This window comes from Petromyzon marinus, chromosome 8 (assembly GCF_048934315.1).
Source record: "Petromyzon marinus isolate PM22_M1 ecotype Great Lakes invasive population chromosome 8, UKy_Petmar_22M1.pri1.0, whole genome shotgun sequence".
Taxonomy (NCBI): domain Eukaryota; kingdom Metazoa; phylum Chordata; class Hyperoartia; order Petromyzontiformes; family Petromyzontidae; genus Petromyzon; species Petromyzon marinus.
The window spans coordinates 15,024,815-15,040,542 of NC_133674.1; the positions used below are offsets into that span (position 1 = coordinate 15,024,815).

At 38.9% G+C, this 15,728-nt stretch overlaps 1 protein-coding gene across 9 annotated transcripts in view; it reads left to right on the top strand.

Annotated features, from left to right (window-relative positions):
- LOC116940267 (serine/threonine-protein phosphatase 2B catalytic subunit beta isoform-like) overlaps positions 1–15,728 on the top strand; it is a 54,771-nt gene that overhangs the window by 16,899 nt on the left and 22,144 nt on the right. For all 9 annotated transcript variants that reach the window (XM_032949836.2, XM_032949834.2, XM_032949838.2 and 6 more), the window contains exons 3-4: positions 7,895–8,019; positions 14,841–14,952. In XM_032949836.2, coding sequence (XP_032805727.1) covers positions 7,895–8,019; positions 14,841–14,952 — 237 coding nt within the window. The remainder of the gene's footprint in view (positions 1–7,894; positions 8,020–14,840; positions 14,953–15,728) is intronic.

A 15,728-nucleotide genomic window follows, 5' to 3' on the forward strand; every position in this document is an offset into this window, starting at 1 on the left:
TTCTGTCATGCCATGAAGTCCTCATTGCATAAACCTGCATTATGTAGCCACAGGCATTTGTGTCATAATCCGTCTCTAGACGTAAAATACAATTAATGTAATATACTTAGCACATTTCACGCCTAACATTCTACTTTGTATTTTAAGCTTACAGGATTATACATCTTGAAAATTAATGTAAACAAATCACTGTGTCAATGTATGATTGTGCAGTTGTTCAAAATGTGTCTTTGCACTAACATACAATTGTATACTTTTGCAAATTGAGGAGTTGGGTTTTTTTTCGGCGGGGTAATGGTGGGGGGTGGCGATGTCCCAGATTTACCAAATACGGATTAGACAATACAAAATAGGTTTATAAAAATATGTATTATTTTCTCATGTAGAATTGTAAAGACGTGTTTCTTCGCTTGTTAACGTAATCGATCACTGAGTCAGTAGCAGCTAATAATAGAACCATCAGGCTCAATTAGTGTGGAATACCATATTCACGATTTTAATTTATTTTACAATCATGGGTAATCCGTCCACGGATTCATCTTCTTGGTTCTTTCGGTAAAGTCACGTAGAATGAGAATAAAATAATAAAAATAAAACATTTTATTATGTTTTATTTTTATTATTTTATTTTGTTTTATTTTTATTATTTTATTCTCATTCTACGTGACTTTACCGAAAGAACCAAGAAGATGAATCCCTGCAGTCACAAAAGCTTTAAATCGAAGTTCGTCCACGGATTGTTAAGAGTTAACTGCATAATCACAGCGATCAACTTACATTTAATTAAGTTAACTTTAAGGCCTCAGTAACGTAAACTGTCTTAAGGTGGTAAATGTCTGTCAAACAGAACTATCCACAAAGAAAAATTATTGTCAGTCAACCTCTACTGCTGGAAAAAAGACCTCCCCAAGTCATTCCCATCCCATAGTCTGGATGCAACTATTCATCAAGCTCCTGCACACGAGCTAAATTCTCTCGCTTCTTCTCTGTGGTGATCATCCTCTCTGGAGTGCTTATTCCATCGGCTGCAGTTTCCTCGCCAGTCTCAACCTGCCGCCATCATCACTTCCAGTGACATGCCCTTCCCAAGCCGACATTTCTTCACAGTTAATTTTAATTTCTAACTTGCATGTGTTCTATTGTTTCTGTGGTCCTCTTTATATTCCTCGTAGTTTTTAGATTTTATAGAAAAAAAATTGTGCATGTCATTGAGAGTAATATGCACATATAGAAAGCTTTTTTTTTACATTGTTATGTTGCGTTTCAATATTAAGTTCAGTTTTCTACTTACGTGCCTTTGTATTACATATTTTTGATCCCAATTAACCATCATACTTACTAAGATATGTATTCCTGCTGTGTTCCTCTAACAAACATCTGAATTTGTTTGGAAAATCAGTTTTGTTTTATCTGCAGCCTATATTGGTAGTCCTCCCTCCTGAGTTTTCAAACCGATTGTCGAATTCATTTCCATGTGTTGTGAAAATATTAATAACATATTAATAGCATTAATATTTTATAGTGTATGTTTTACTGTTATTTCCCCAATGCAATTTTCTGACAACATTTTTTAATGTTCCTCTTAATAACTTTGTTAAAACTATATCTTCTTGCCTGAATTGTCTTCTGAGATATATATTATTCAATCAAAGTGAAGCTTTTCATCTTAGTTTTTTTTATCATTTATATATTTGAAAAATGTTGGCCTTTTTAGAGCTTGGATGATTGTGCATCATTTTCCACCACTCAAGCAACATTTGTTCCATACATACAACCGTAATTTTTCTCAATTATGCCCCTTTACTAAGACACATTTTTTTGGCTGATAGTGTACACGAAACTAAAAACAATATAGACAAAAATCAGAAACAGCACAAACAAGGCAGTACAAATTTGACAAATTAAATTTTAAATCCCAATCCAAAATTGCTGGGGGGGGGGGGGGCAGTGAATTTTTACATGCTCACTGGATACCGACATACTTATCTGACTGAAATATTTGATTCCATGAATTTTTAAATTAGATTTACTCCCCTAAACCCTTGAGGCAAGCCATGTGACCATTAAAATGAATGACCTGCTAACTTTGTCATCCATGATGAAGTCACTGTTGTCACGCAGACGCATCCAGCAGTGTTTCACGTCTAGTAAATGTTTACAATTGGATTTATCGACGTGATTATATTTCACGCTGTAAATGTTGGTATGCAATCCACATTTGGTAAAAATGTTCACTATTGATAAGTTATGCAATGCGTGATTAGCTAAATGTAGTGTAAAATGCCTGTTGTGTTTTTTCTCATTGCATGGATGTATATATTTCTGTAAATTGTAACGTTTATCATCACAGCAGTTTGTAAGAAATGAAAAACCTGTGGGTATTTTTTTCAGTTGAACCATTCACTCAGGATTTTTCTTTTTCGGAAAATATAAGCATCATGGACTAGTTAATGGAAACTGATTTATAATAATGATTTAAAGCTTTCGTGACTGCAGGGATTCATATTATTGGTTCTTTCGTTAAAGTCACATAGAAGGGAAACAATAAAATAGTAAAAATATAAAACAATACAATTCTCACGACGTTACGACTGCAACACAAGCAATCATCATCAGGTGTGAAAACCACAGCAAGAAAACCACAGCAAGAACATTTTCTTACTGTGGTTTTCACACCTGATGATGATTGCTTGTGTTGCAGTCGAAACGTCGTGAGAATTTTATTGTTTTATATTTTTATTATTTTATTGTTTCCCTTCTACGTGACTTTACCGAAAGAACCAAGAATATGATTTATAATAATTAACACGGTGGTCACCAACACGCTCCCGACAGACGCTAGAACACAATGTTTCCACAAATATAAACCTCAAACCAACGGAGATAACGTAGTTACTGACGTTTCCATTTCAGCTTCTATGTAGTCTTTTATCCATACCTTACATGGACACGCTGGAAATGTGCGCTGACCTTTTTTGCCCCGTAACAATGTTATGGGAAAAGCCTGGAATTGACAACTTGATTAGAACCATAAAAATCTCTTTTAAACTTAAAAGGATCCATCAAATCCATTGTCACCTGTTGTGCCGCACATGGAGGCTTCAGTTGCAAGGGCATTGCAAAGCAAAGGGAATCATTAATGTGTGGTGGTCAGACGTTGCAGCTCGGCGTCTCGTAGAGAAACAAAGGGATCACGCCGACTCAAAAAAAAGGTCAGCTTGATGCATGAGATGAAAACGATGGCCAGGAAGGGAATTAGTGTGCCTGAAGGTAAATGGGTTAATATGAATGCAAGGAAGCGTGGAGGTAAGAGGAGAAAGGTAACAGCATAGGACACTTGAAAGGCGAATTTTACCGTATTGATTTGGCTTTTTATCGGGCAGGTTTTAATGAGCGAAGATTAAATTTGTAACAAACTATCACTCTTATTCACTTTGTTAAAAATAAGAACTGCGTTGATCCTCTCAAGTGACACAAGTGTAATGCTTTGCTTACAATGTGAGTGTAAAGTTTATGAACATTTTAATGAGAAAATATACTCGTAAGGCAATGTGTTAACTCACTTTAACATTGCAGCTTATATGTAGCCTATTAGCCATACCTTACTTGGGCATGATGCTAGAACATGTAGGGTGACATGTTTATACATTTTCATTACTTTGAACATTGTGACTGGCATACTTTAAACTATATTCACTGTTATATATTCTGTTGCACATTGATGTAATCCGCTTGTCACCTCTTAACGAGTTAGGATTGCAAAAAAATGACATAAATGATATATAATGTAAATTTTATAACAAAAAATTGTGACAGGTGTACATTTTGGTAAATCTTAAATATTACAAATTACGCGGAGGGTGGGGGGGGGGATGCGTGACGTCAGCAGGCACACTGCGTGACGCTGCCGCATGCGGGTGACATCACAGATGTGACGTCACCGCTCACTTGCCGTGCAAAATATATCCATTATTGCGCCCCCCCCCCCCCAAAATACAAAAGTCTATTTTTATACTTTTTGCATTGTACAGTCTGGAAGCTACCCACATTTCGAACAGACATATTCACAAATTTCCCTTTTATATATATAGATCTTCATTCTCTTAAGGGATAAACATATTTTACAAAAGTAACTAGAGTGACAGCCCAATTGCTCATCTTGTTTAAATTGAGAGGTGTATAGTACACACGAGCCCCTTGAGACTCGGCAGCAACGTCCAGAAGTGTGCTACATCGGCTTCATAGATCTCCTACTTTTTGTTCAACTGCTGGCTTGCTGCTTATTCTGATTTTTGATCGGCTCTCCATCGACTCTGGTCTAAGAGGGTCCAGCCCCATTGCGTCTTTGGCATCCAAAAGTTATAGGTATATGTATTTTAGAAGGATATTTTACTACAAATGTTGTGTATTTTAAGATGGGCATTTACAATGTCGAGTTTTGAGCAGGTAGTCGAGTTGAATGGATTGTTTTCCCGCTGTGCTTGGACATCAAACTCGCCGTGTCTAAAACCTTTGTGTTATCTTTGATGCTAAGCTTTCATTTTCTCTTCACATCTCTCAACTCTGCAGGACCTGTACCTGTGCAACGTCTCCCACATAGGTCAATTTTTGACCCCCTCTCATGCTGAGACTTTCATTCATGTTTTTGTCATGTCCCACCCTGGCTATTGCAACTCTCTCCTCTATTCTCTCGCACTTCCCTCGCAGCAGAGTTGCACCACCAGATTTATCATTTGCACATGCATATTACCACAACTCAAATTTTCAAATCCCTTTGCTGGATCAATCTAACTGTTGAAGATGGAGGAGCCTTTCTGGAGTTTCATTTGACCATTGTGCTCCACATTTCAAGGTTTTGATTGAATACTGTATGTAGTTTTACATATGTATTGTGAGCATTGCTCATCTGCTTTTTAAAATGTGTGTTACATGTGGGATAAAAATGAAGATGAAAGCCGCGCATGTAGATGAATACCAATGTTGCCTGTGATGGCAATCTATAATAAGCATTAGTTAACTCCTTAATGCTCTAAATGCTGTCTTGTAGTTCTCTGTTTAGCCTTCAAGGACGATTATAATTATGACCCTTGAAAGTCGTTAAAACCCATGGCCTCTTTGAGTGCAACATTGCCAGCGGCTGGATAACGGATTGCGATTTCTGGAAGCCGAGATTAAATTACAGTGCACATGAGCTGTGCACTGTAGCTGAATGCCATAAAAGCAATGTGCAATCCTGTAGGCTGCTTCTATAGCTCTGCAGATTGATGAGGATGTCATGTGAACACCAATTAGAGACTGAACATGTCACAAGCACAAGATTCTCATTAGCAGTCAACCCAACCGCAAAGGACATTTTTGTGCCTCGCCTTAATCGCTTTTTAGATTCAACTGCTACAATCTATCTCATCTTGCTAAACTGTAGAAACATGTTGTAAGATTAATAAGATGTGCTGACGACATATCTTAAACTAAGCTTTCAACAGCTGCTTTCCTGCAATCACTTACAATCCTTAATTTTACTTGTATATTCAATATCACAGGAAAGTAAAGAGTATTCATAAAATGGAACACGGGAAATGCATTCATTTTTGCATATGGTTTTATTTGATTTCCGCCTTTCGGCATAGGAGCTTCCCCTCCTTATCCCCCTCTCCCTTAGCAATCTTACAAGCATTGGACCCTTGTTCTTGGTGAGACACCCTGGGGTGTGGGCCAGTAAGAAAGCAAGACCACAGCTTCCTGAGTATTTGGCTGCTATAAGTTTCCACGTGATAAGCCACTTTGTTGAGCTGTCATTTGTGGCCAGGTCACTTCTGAAAAAAGCGTTATACAGCTCAGTGGGCCTTACCCGTTAACATAAAAAAATGTTTAGTTTGATGTTGGGAGACCACTGGGGATTCCAGGTCGTACTGTTCAATCTATGAACCTCCCCAAGGGTCTTCACACATGTTGTGATAGTGATAGTTGCCCACCTAACAGCCAGAGACAACCATGTGTATCCTTACCTAGGTTACCTACTGATACAGACGGACTCAGAGAACGCACTAGGAAAGTGTCTCAGAGGTGGTGCGAGTATGCCAGGAGCACGGCTTTGTGTTAAACGGCCAGAAACCATTGTCCCTTCTCAGAAGCGGGGCAGCATTGCTGGCATCAGGAAAAAGGAGGCCAAGGAAGGAGATGCCGAGTAATCCTAGGCCACGTGGCTGCACTAGCCGAGTTAAACTGAGCCTAGGTTACACATGCGGGTACTTCAGTGCTGCCTGTTAGACAACTGGGGGGTGGGGGGGGGGGCCTTACGAGGGAAATGTTTCAATGGGTTCTGTTGTCCGGACCAGCCGGAACGGATCTCCAGTGGTGGTGGAATTTGACCCAGCTGGAAATCGGGGTCCCTCCTAGGATTCTTCTGGGAACAGATTGTACTGGAGACAGATGCCAGCCTATGGAGCTGGGGAGCGTGCTGCCAGAGGCAAACCCTACAAGGACAGTGGTGCCGAGCAGAAGAAAGGGAGAGCATAAATCTCCTTGAACTCAGGGCCATCGGGCTGGCACTTGAGCGGCTCAAGGGCCTAGTGTCAGGGAAAGATTATAATCCACTCGACAACATCACAGCATTCGCCATCGTAAACAGACACGGATCGACAAGATTCAATAAGTTGATGCAGTAGGTCTTACACTCTACTATCATGGGTAAAAAATAACCAGATAAGGCTATTGGCGAGCCATTTGGTTGAAATCGACAACCAGACAGTGGACTGGCTGGGCCGGGAAAGGCTCGATTCCAGCGATTGGGCTCTGCATCCCTTGGAGATTCAGGAGGCTGGAGTTGGATTGGTTCTCCTCCGGGGTGGGGGGGGGGGAATACCAAGCTGAAGTTGTTAGCGTCCAAATACCGGCAGCAAGGTGCCCGAGTGACCAATGACCTATCGGCCAATTGGGCCGGCGGCCTCGGTTACCTACTCCCCCCCCCTATTTCCCCTTGATTCCCAAGGTCCTATAAATGATCAGCAGTGAGGAAGTGCTCGAGGTGCTTATCACCCCCAATTGGCCCCCGGAGGTCGTGTTTCTCAGACTTATTGGCGTTGCTCCAGAGCGAAGCCCCTGGTAACTCCCAATAAGACCAGCTGTTGAAAGGGCAAGGTTCACCATCTTAGGGCTCTGCATAGAGATCCCAGGACCTGTATTTGAAACTTTTAAAGCTACATTGGTTTAATGTCTTTTTATCTCTAAACAAACAACACTTATAAATGCTTTCTTGGACCTTTTCAACATCAGCAAATGGGTTGGAAGATTAGACTTTTAATACGTTTTTGAATAGTGATGAGTCCCAGGTCATCAAACTTGCAATAATTGGGAATTGTATATGAAACTAAGAAGGCAACACTGTTTTCTGTACCCACCATCAATGCTTGAACCCAGAACCGCTGAGGTTAAAGTACTTTTCAAAATTATTATCTCCAAAGCATGCAGCCATCTTATTTTGATTGAATTTTTAATTTTTTAACTATATTCACAAGGTCACATGCTGTAAAAATGAGTTGCTTGGGGTTTTCCTAGAGGGGAATGTTGTACCTGTGCAATACATTTAAATTAATTGTTGATAGTTTCACATGAATATTCCATTAATTCTATTAGGCTTGCCAGACTAAATACAATCTGGTTGACCCCATGTTTGTCCCACACTGTGGAATTTAATCTGAGCATGTAAATAGGAGTGCACATGATTCACGTGCCGTTCTCTAATTAAGCAAGGAGTAATGCGTACAATTTCAAAATGTCCAGCGGTATAATTTTCATTGGCACTGTACCTGGACATAAGTAACTTCATACTTTGCATTTTTATGACGTGTATTCGAGTTTAAGTTTTGTATTAACTGTAGCTGTGCTTTTGTTCCAGTGTGTGGAGACATTCACGGTCAGTTCTTTGACCTGATGAAGCTGTTTGAGGTTGGTGGTTCGCCTGCCAACACACGCTATCTCTTCCTGGGAGACTATGTCGACAGAGGATATTTTAGCATAGAGGTGAGTTTGCTAATTTATTCATTTTAAATCTATAGTAATATAAGTTACCTGATGAAGCTTGACCGACGGTATATTGCTGATAATTTACATATCCATTTGCATGAAACTCAGAAATGTCAACTTCTGAAATTACAAACTATGAATATTGTGGTAACATCATCCGTGGTGGTTTTGTGACACATGCTTAAATATCCACACTGTGGGAGACCTAGTTCAGTCTGTAAACCTGAAAACCAACTCCTCACATGCTTTTAAAACAGTTAATATCAATAGAAGGCTTGGGTATTCTAACTATCACTCTCGTGGAAATTGTCATTCTGTAATGTCATAATCAAGATAAACAGATGTGCTTAAATAGGATTTTAAACAAGGCAGATGGTCAGGCCGGTGGTGCACAAAGTTTATACAGCTAATTTTACCTTTTTTTGGCTCCCACAAATATTGGTTGCTGCCACCGAAACTTAAGGAAGTTGTATAGATGTTTGTTATGAATCCCATTTCATGTATGTTAATGTGTAGGCAGTGATTTGCATGCTCCTACATCAATCTCAAGCTCTGCTTCATAGGCATGAGTAGGCACTTGTATGAATATTAATTTAGCTGACAGGTGGAGTTTGACAGTTAATGGTGCTGTCCCTGCCCATAAACCCATAGCAGTGTCTCATTGAAGATGTAACATGATTTACTCGCCACAACTATCCTCATACCTACAAAAGTTAAGCATATTGAATTTGCAATTTCCACTAAAAAGTGCCAAACTTTTTATTGAAACTATGATTACTACATAGCTGCATACTACCATGATTGTGTAGCATATTGAAATGTACATGTAACTAGAAAAATCAAACTAACATGCTAAATAAAGCATATTTAGTAATTTTAGCTCCATCTTAAAACATTGTACCTAATCCCAGAAATCTATAACACTAATAATATAATCAACACTGGGTTGATGGAAACAATGGAATTTGCTGATGGACTGTCAGTCGCTCAAATGTTTTTATATTGGCATCTAATATTGTTGGATTTTTCAAAGTGGATTATTCATGCTGTAGTCAGTTAATTGTGTTTTAAGATATGGCACGATTTTAATGAGTTTAAAATTTCATCAAAAGTGTTTTTCCACTGCAAGCTGCAAAAAATTAAAATAAATTAATATAATTTACTTTCCAATAGGAAGGGTCTTTAGAGTCAAATGAATTAACTTTGCAACAAAACTTTCTTGACTTTCATAAGCTGAGCTCTCTCAGTAATGTTCCCAGCTGTCATAAATGCTACAATTGCTAGCTTTGTAATATTCCTTTGGAAGTCAAAATGAAGTCACCGTGATATCTAGTGGTTTCAGACACAAGAAATGCATCGTGACCTCAGGCAACTTGTTCCACCTTAACCCACTGGTGATTTCATAAGGAAAGGCTTTGTGGAAGCACTTTCCTGTACATTTAGGAGCCACCATTACAAATTGTTGTCCTCTTAGAGCAGGGGTCACCAAACTACGGCCCGCGGGCTGAATCCGGCCCGCGACGTCAGTCCATTAGGCCCGCCGACGGTACTTGAATTTGGTTGATAAAACGTATGGACCACGAGACGTTGTGATACAATTTAAATTTAAATATTATGTTTAGAATACTAGGAGATCTTCACGCGTGCGGAGACCTCCTGACTGCTATGTTCCTTCAATTTACTATTTTAAATGTTAAATTATTGTATCTAGATTTTCTTGTTTATTGTAATGTTTGCTTATTTCGTGCCATCCCAAGTACTTCTCCCGGCTCGTGGTAGCTCCGCCTACGCTCTGACGTTACCATGGTAACGTCATGGCAACACGTTACCATGGTTTCCATGGCAACACACACAAACACGCATCTTTCCCGCTCCCAGATTTTCCAGCTGTCAACACAGGTCCGACGCTCCAGAAATATTTATTTATTATGCGGTTCCGCGCTCGTCATTCTTTCAGTTATCCGGCCCACTGTGAAAAAAGTTTGGTGACCCCTGACTTAGAGTGAGATGCATGTGTGTAAAGATGCACACACTAGACAGCACTGAGTAAGGAGAACAAAATTCACTCATGAAGATTTTCAGCGATTTAGTGTACATCGCTTGCAGTCAAACAGGGACTCTTTATTGGTATTTGTAAATGTTGTGACTAGTTGGCACTTGGCAAGACAATTTTTTGGGGATTCATTTTTGAATAGTTGCTTTATTGATTAATTAAGTCCTGAATACATTTGATTGAGTGAATTGCCACTTGAGGCAGCTATTGAAGTCAACAGGTATATCAGGCATTTTATTTATATTGAATTTCTCACATTTTGAACATTTAACATGGCACAGACTATGCCACAATCTATGGCACAATGAGACATGCTGTGTTGCCATGGGCGACATGCATTGTAACTTGAGCCTCTGCCATAAGATGGGTTTGTGCAACCATGAATAATACTTATAACACTTATAATCCACACACGGCAACACTTCCCTTAATCGAAGTTAAAAAGCACCGCCACCTCATTTCCTATTTTAATCTCATGTGACAGTTTATTGCACTGCCCTGCAGGAACAAACCAACCAACCACAGCTCTCCATTAATCATCCAACGACTATCAATCGCTGTTGCATGCATTTGGAAGGACTAGATAGGGAAACCACGCCATCGTTAAATGTTCCACAATGTTATTTAATTGGATTGGCCGTCTTCCTAGGGTTACAGATCCTACATCAGAGGGTGAAAGGTCACTGTACACCCACATACACTAATATTCTGTCCTTAGATATAGAATGACGTGCCTTCATGAAAATTACATTATGTTCTTTCAAATATTGTTTTATCTATATAGTTGGATTGTTCCTGAAGGGCATGGCTCTTCTTACAGTGAGTAGCCAACTTAGGTTGAAACAGATTAGGCCTTCAGTCTCAACATTTTGCTTCTCCAACACGAATGTGTTGTGCGCATTGGTCACCGATGTGACATTTTTATCACTCTTATCTGGCTGGTATTAGCTTTGTCATATTTTCAAACAAAATATTGCAAAGTCACTTTCTTGCATTGCAACGTGCTCTTTATATCTTTCTTGTATCATTGAATATATCCTGCACAGAAACACACTTCGTTAGAAAAAGTATAACTTCAATGAGTGTCCTGAATAGAATATACATTAAAAAAATATTTTAACCATATGCATACGTAAACAAGTATCCTTTTCCATATGTCTTAAATGAGTTGCTTATAAGTTTGGACTACACTAGCTGCATGCTAATCTCAACCATTGATTATCTTAAAGCCATGGTACTCCCAGCAGGGCAATATAGCTCTAGAGTAATGTGTTGGAAAGAAGACAAATTAGATCAATTAGGCGCAGCAACAATAGAGCAGCTAACAATCCATCATGCCCATCATCACAGGGCTTAGGGCCAAGGAATTGTCATCAAGATTTGCTATTAAAGTAGAATTGGTTTCCAAGAAACTCTGTAAATGCTTTGAAGTGATTTCTGTTACTTTTCGTCCGTGGTGGATTGTGTTTGGTTGTGCTGTACAAGTTGTCATACTCTGTGTGCTGCACAGTATAGTGCTCAGAATTGGCGTTGACATTGTCCTGCAAAAAAAATACCACATAGATGTGCAAACAAAGTTGAAGTACTGTGGACTGTTGTTTTGTGATCCTAAAGCAACCTAGGCTGTGGTATAAATTATAAACCTTCGATTCCTTTAGCGCACAACATGTTGAAATTTGGTCACATTGACAATTTACCAACTCAAATTGCATTAGTTTCAATTAGCTAAAAAAAAACCAAGGCAATAATCAATTAAGATTGCTCTACTTTTAATTTTAATTTCAAAACATAAAAAAATGTGACTTGAGACATTTAAATACGAGCAAAGAACATGATTATTGTTTTTACTTTATAAATCGCACTAAAGTCCAAACGAAGTCTTTACTGCTGCATTCTGTAATGTAATTTCCCTCGGTAGATAACCTAATACATTCAGAGCCTCAATACACACATCAGCGTATTGTACGAAGAGAGTTCAAATGGAGTTGCAGATACTAAACAAATAGAAAAGGTTCCTGAAATTGTTACTGTTTAAATAACTGAAGTGCTACATAATTAAGACCATTTTATGTTTCTGTACTTGTGGATTATACGCAAATATGTATTTCATAAAGTAATTAATAAAAATATGATATTATGGCAGGGGTGTTTTCTACTTATTGTTGGACACTAGCCGTATATTTATTAATTAATGAAGTTTGATTCTTGGACCTACGCTCAATTTTCCAATGTCTTGATGTTTAATGGCATAATTCTACATCCTTGGTTATTTATCAAACACAATTTGAGTGGAATATAGCCACATTCAATCACACTTTTTAGTCGTGTATACTGTTTCTCAGTTTAACTTTCAACAGTCACCTAAAATGGACAAAAACATTTGCAATGTATATGCAGTTACATACTGCACCACTTAATAGGGTATCATCTAATTTTAAATGACTGGTTATCAACACCCAGAGGTCATCATTTTACTAAATGTATTATAAATGTTTTGCCTCAGTATTTATTGCTGTTGGATTCACATTTCATATTTATTGGCATAGACCTAACTATATTTATGCTAAATGTCATCCTTTTTTGCTCATTCCCATACATAATTAGAATGTATTAAATTCACGACTTATCAATATATTAGATATCCCAATCTTGTTCAAGTACCCACATGAAGTTCCGTCTTATTTGAATCTAATGTCAAAAATATTTAAACGAAAATACTTCCAGGAAATTGCTTGGTCACCATCCCTTTGTAGGCTTCAAACATGACACGGTGGTATTGCACTTATCGCCGTAGCTCTTGCCGAAGGTGGTATCCGCATTCCACCTACAGTAGGAACTGCATCTCTCAAACGACAGAGAGCTCTGCACACACTTCTATCTTCAAAGAACCACCAATTGGCATAATTCTAGGCAGCTGTTTCTGCTGTATAGTCAGGCCGTGAGGGTCAACACTGCCTTGAAAGCGTGAATTTTCGTTTCTCAGATGTAAACTACCTTACCTGGTATACAGGAGGTGGTGGGTTCAATCAGTGACGTGCGGTGAGGTCAATGGCTGGGGAGGCACTGGCTAGTGTCGGAGCCAGATTCACACACTGAGGGGGGCGTGGCCTCACGGAGGGGGGCGTGTTAGACACGTCCCCCTCAGTGAGGCAGATGTGATAGCTGCCTCCCCAGGTGCTTTTTCATGACGAGACCAGCGAGCCTAAATTTCTTTATACACATACGTGAAATAAGTTACCTGGAGTATGGAAGGTTAGGACATGAAATGAAGGGGTCTACAAACATTACATTGGTGACATACTGAGATAGTAACAGACACGCGCTTATTGCCCGCGCTCCATCCAGTTACTGAGGGGTTGCGCAATCAGAGGGGGAATCTGAGCTCGTCGCTCAGCGGAGCTCCACAAATTTGGCGATTTTGACGATAAAAATGATTGGAATCGTACAGAAATTACATTTATCACACAGATCAGTGGAAAAATCTTAATATTTATTTATTTGATTATTTTTTACTTTCGTCATAGCTATTTTTATTGGAGTATGACAGGTGAGGCTCTGCCTCCCCTGACCGCACTTCCCTGGGTTAAATCCCAACCCAGACGCCTGTTTATTTGGAGTTGGTACGTTCTCCCCATGGTCACATGGATTTTTATATCTGGGTCCTCCAGTTTTTACCTCCACATTTAGAATCAACATGCATTTCGAGTATTTGGCTGCTATACATTTCCATGTGATAAGTCACTTCCTTGAGCTATTATTGGTGGTCAGGTTGTGTCTGCAAAAGAGCTAAAAAGCTCAGTGGGCCTTACCTGGTAAAATAAAAAATAGTTTATTTTAGACTGCATTCCCCAATGCTATTGGGAGGCATATGAGGTCCCTCTTCGAAATCTTAGGACACATTCCAAACAGGGCAGTGGCAGCCTCCTTGGCAAGGGCTTCCAACGTGCGGTTTGAGACCATTTGCAAAGTGACAACATCAAATTAGTCTCATACATTTGTGAGATGTTATTTCTATACCCTGTCTTAGCAGGATGCCTCCTTGGGAGGGCAGTTGTGTCCGCAGCTGTCCCTATTCCGTGTTGTTATCGGTGATATATTTCCGAATGTACATAGTAAGGTTCTTGTCGACGGTGTCGTTAACGTAGAAAAAATATAGGTTTTGTACCTCCGTAAAAACTTGTTTTCCGAGTCAATGCGCCTTCCACTTGACTCCCACCCATCCATCCCTGTGACGGGAATCTAAATTTAAGGCGATTTTTTCAAGCTTTCCTTGTTCAAATGTTTTTCAAGGGATATGCGTTATTTTAGTTCATGCCCATGTCATGTGTTTTTTGTTTTCAACTTTTTTTGGAAAAATCGGCACCATTGCATTTGAGTTTCGGACATTCCCTTTTACTATCCCCCTTCAGATTCTATTTTTGTTCTCAGGAGAGGAGCATTATTATTTTATGATTGTTTTTTCTTTGCTTAAATCTTGCACCGCTAATGAGCAGTCGGGGGTTGTGGTTAGAGAGTTGGGGGGGGGTATACCAGGTTGCAGGGGCAACATTTGGTGCCTGCCTCAAAAGCCTACCCTGCAAACGTTCTCATAGCCCTGTGGGATTATGCTAATGTGCATAATAAGAAGCCTCCTGTGGTGACAATGACTCAAATCAAGTTTTTTTTTACGTAGGTACAAAACTTAATTTAAATCTACATTCACTTGATAAGAACAGCTTATCATGAGTGCTGACATTGGTGTGTTGTCGTTTTGCTTTGTGTTCAGTGTGTCTTGTACCTCTGGGCCCTGAAGATTCTATACCCCACCACCTTGTTCCTGTTAAGAGGAAATCACGAATGCCGACACCTGACGGAGTACTTCACTTTCAAACAGGAGTGTAAGCGTGCAAACATCAAGGTTACATGAGTCATCAATGTTTAAATATGTTCCAGAGGAAAATAATAGTTTAAATAATGATACATTCTGTATTTGTATGTAAATATAGTATATCTTACTTGAAATATAAACGATGCATTTTATATATTCTTGGTTCTTTCGGTAAAGTCACGTAGAAGGGAAACAATCAAATAATAAAAATATAAAAAATAAAATTCTCACGACGTTTCGACTGCAGCGCAAGCAATCATCATCAAGTGTGAAAACCACAGCAAGAAAATGTTCTTGCTCATCATCAGGTGTGAAAAACCACAGCAAGAAAATTTTCTTGCTGTGGTTTTCACACCTGATGTTGATTGCTTGTGTTGCAGTCGAAACGTCGTGGGAATTTTATTGTTTTATATTTTTTTTATTTTATTGTTTCCTTTCTACGTGACTTTACCAAAATAACCAAAAGTATGCATCCCTGCAGTCATGAAAGCTTTAAATCAAGATGCATTTTATGTGCAGAAAACACTTCATTTTGTCAGTGGCTATATGCATGCTTGTGTCTGTTTAATGTGTCTGAGCACGTTTTTCGTTGTGCTCAAAATTTAATTTTCCTAATACCTTTGTAGTATAAAAAGTAGCCTATGTTATTGCCATACAATTGACTGTAATGTTTCATTTAAGTGCCCATAAATATATCTGCAGCAATAATGAAATTATTTGGTTATAACAGTGCTTGTTAGTGTGCTATAATTAGAACTATATCAAAGTATTACATATTGTTTGTAC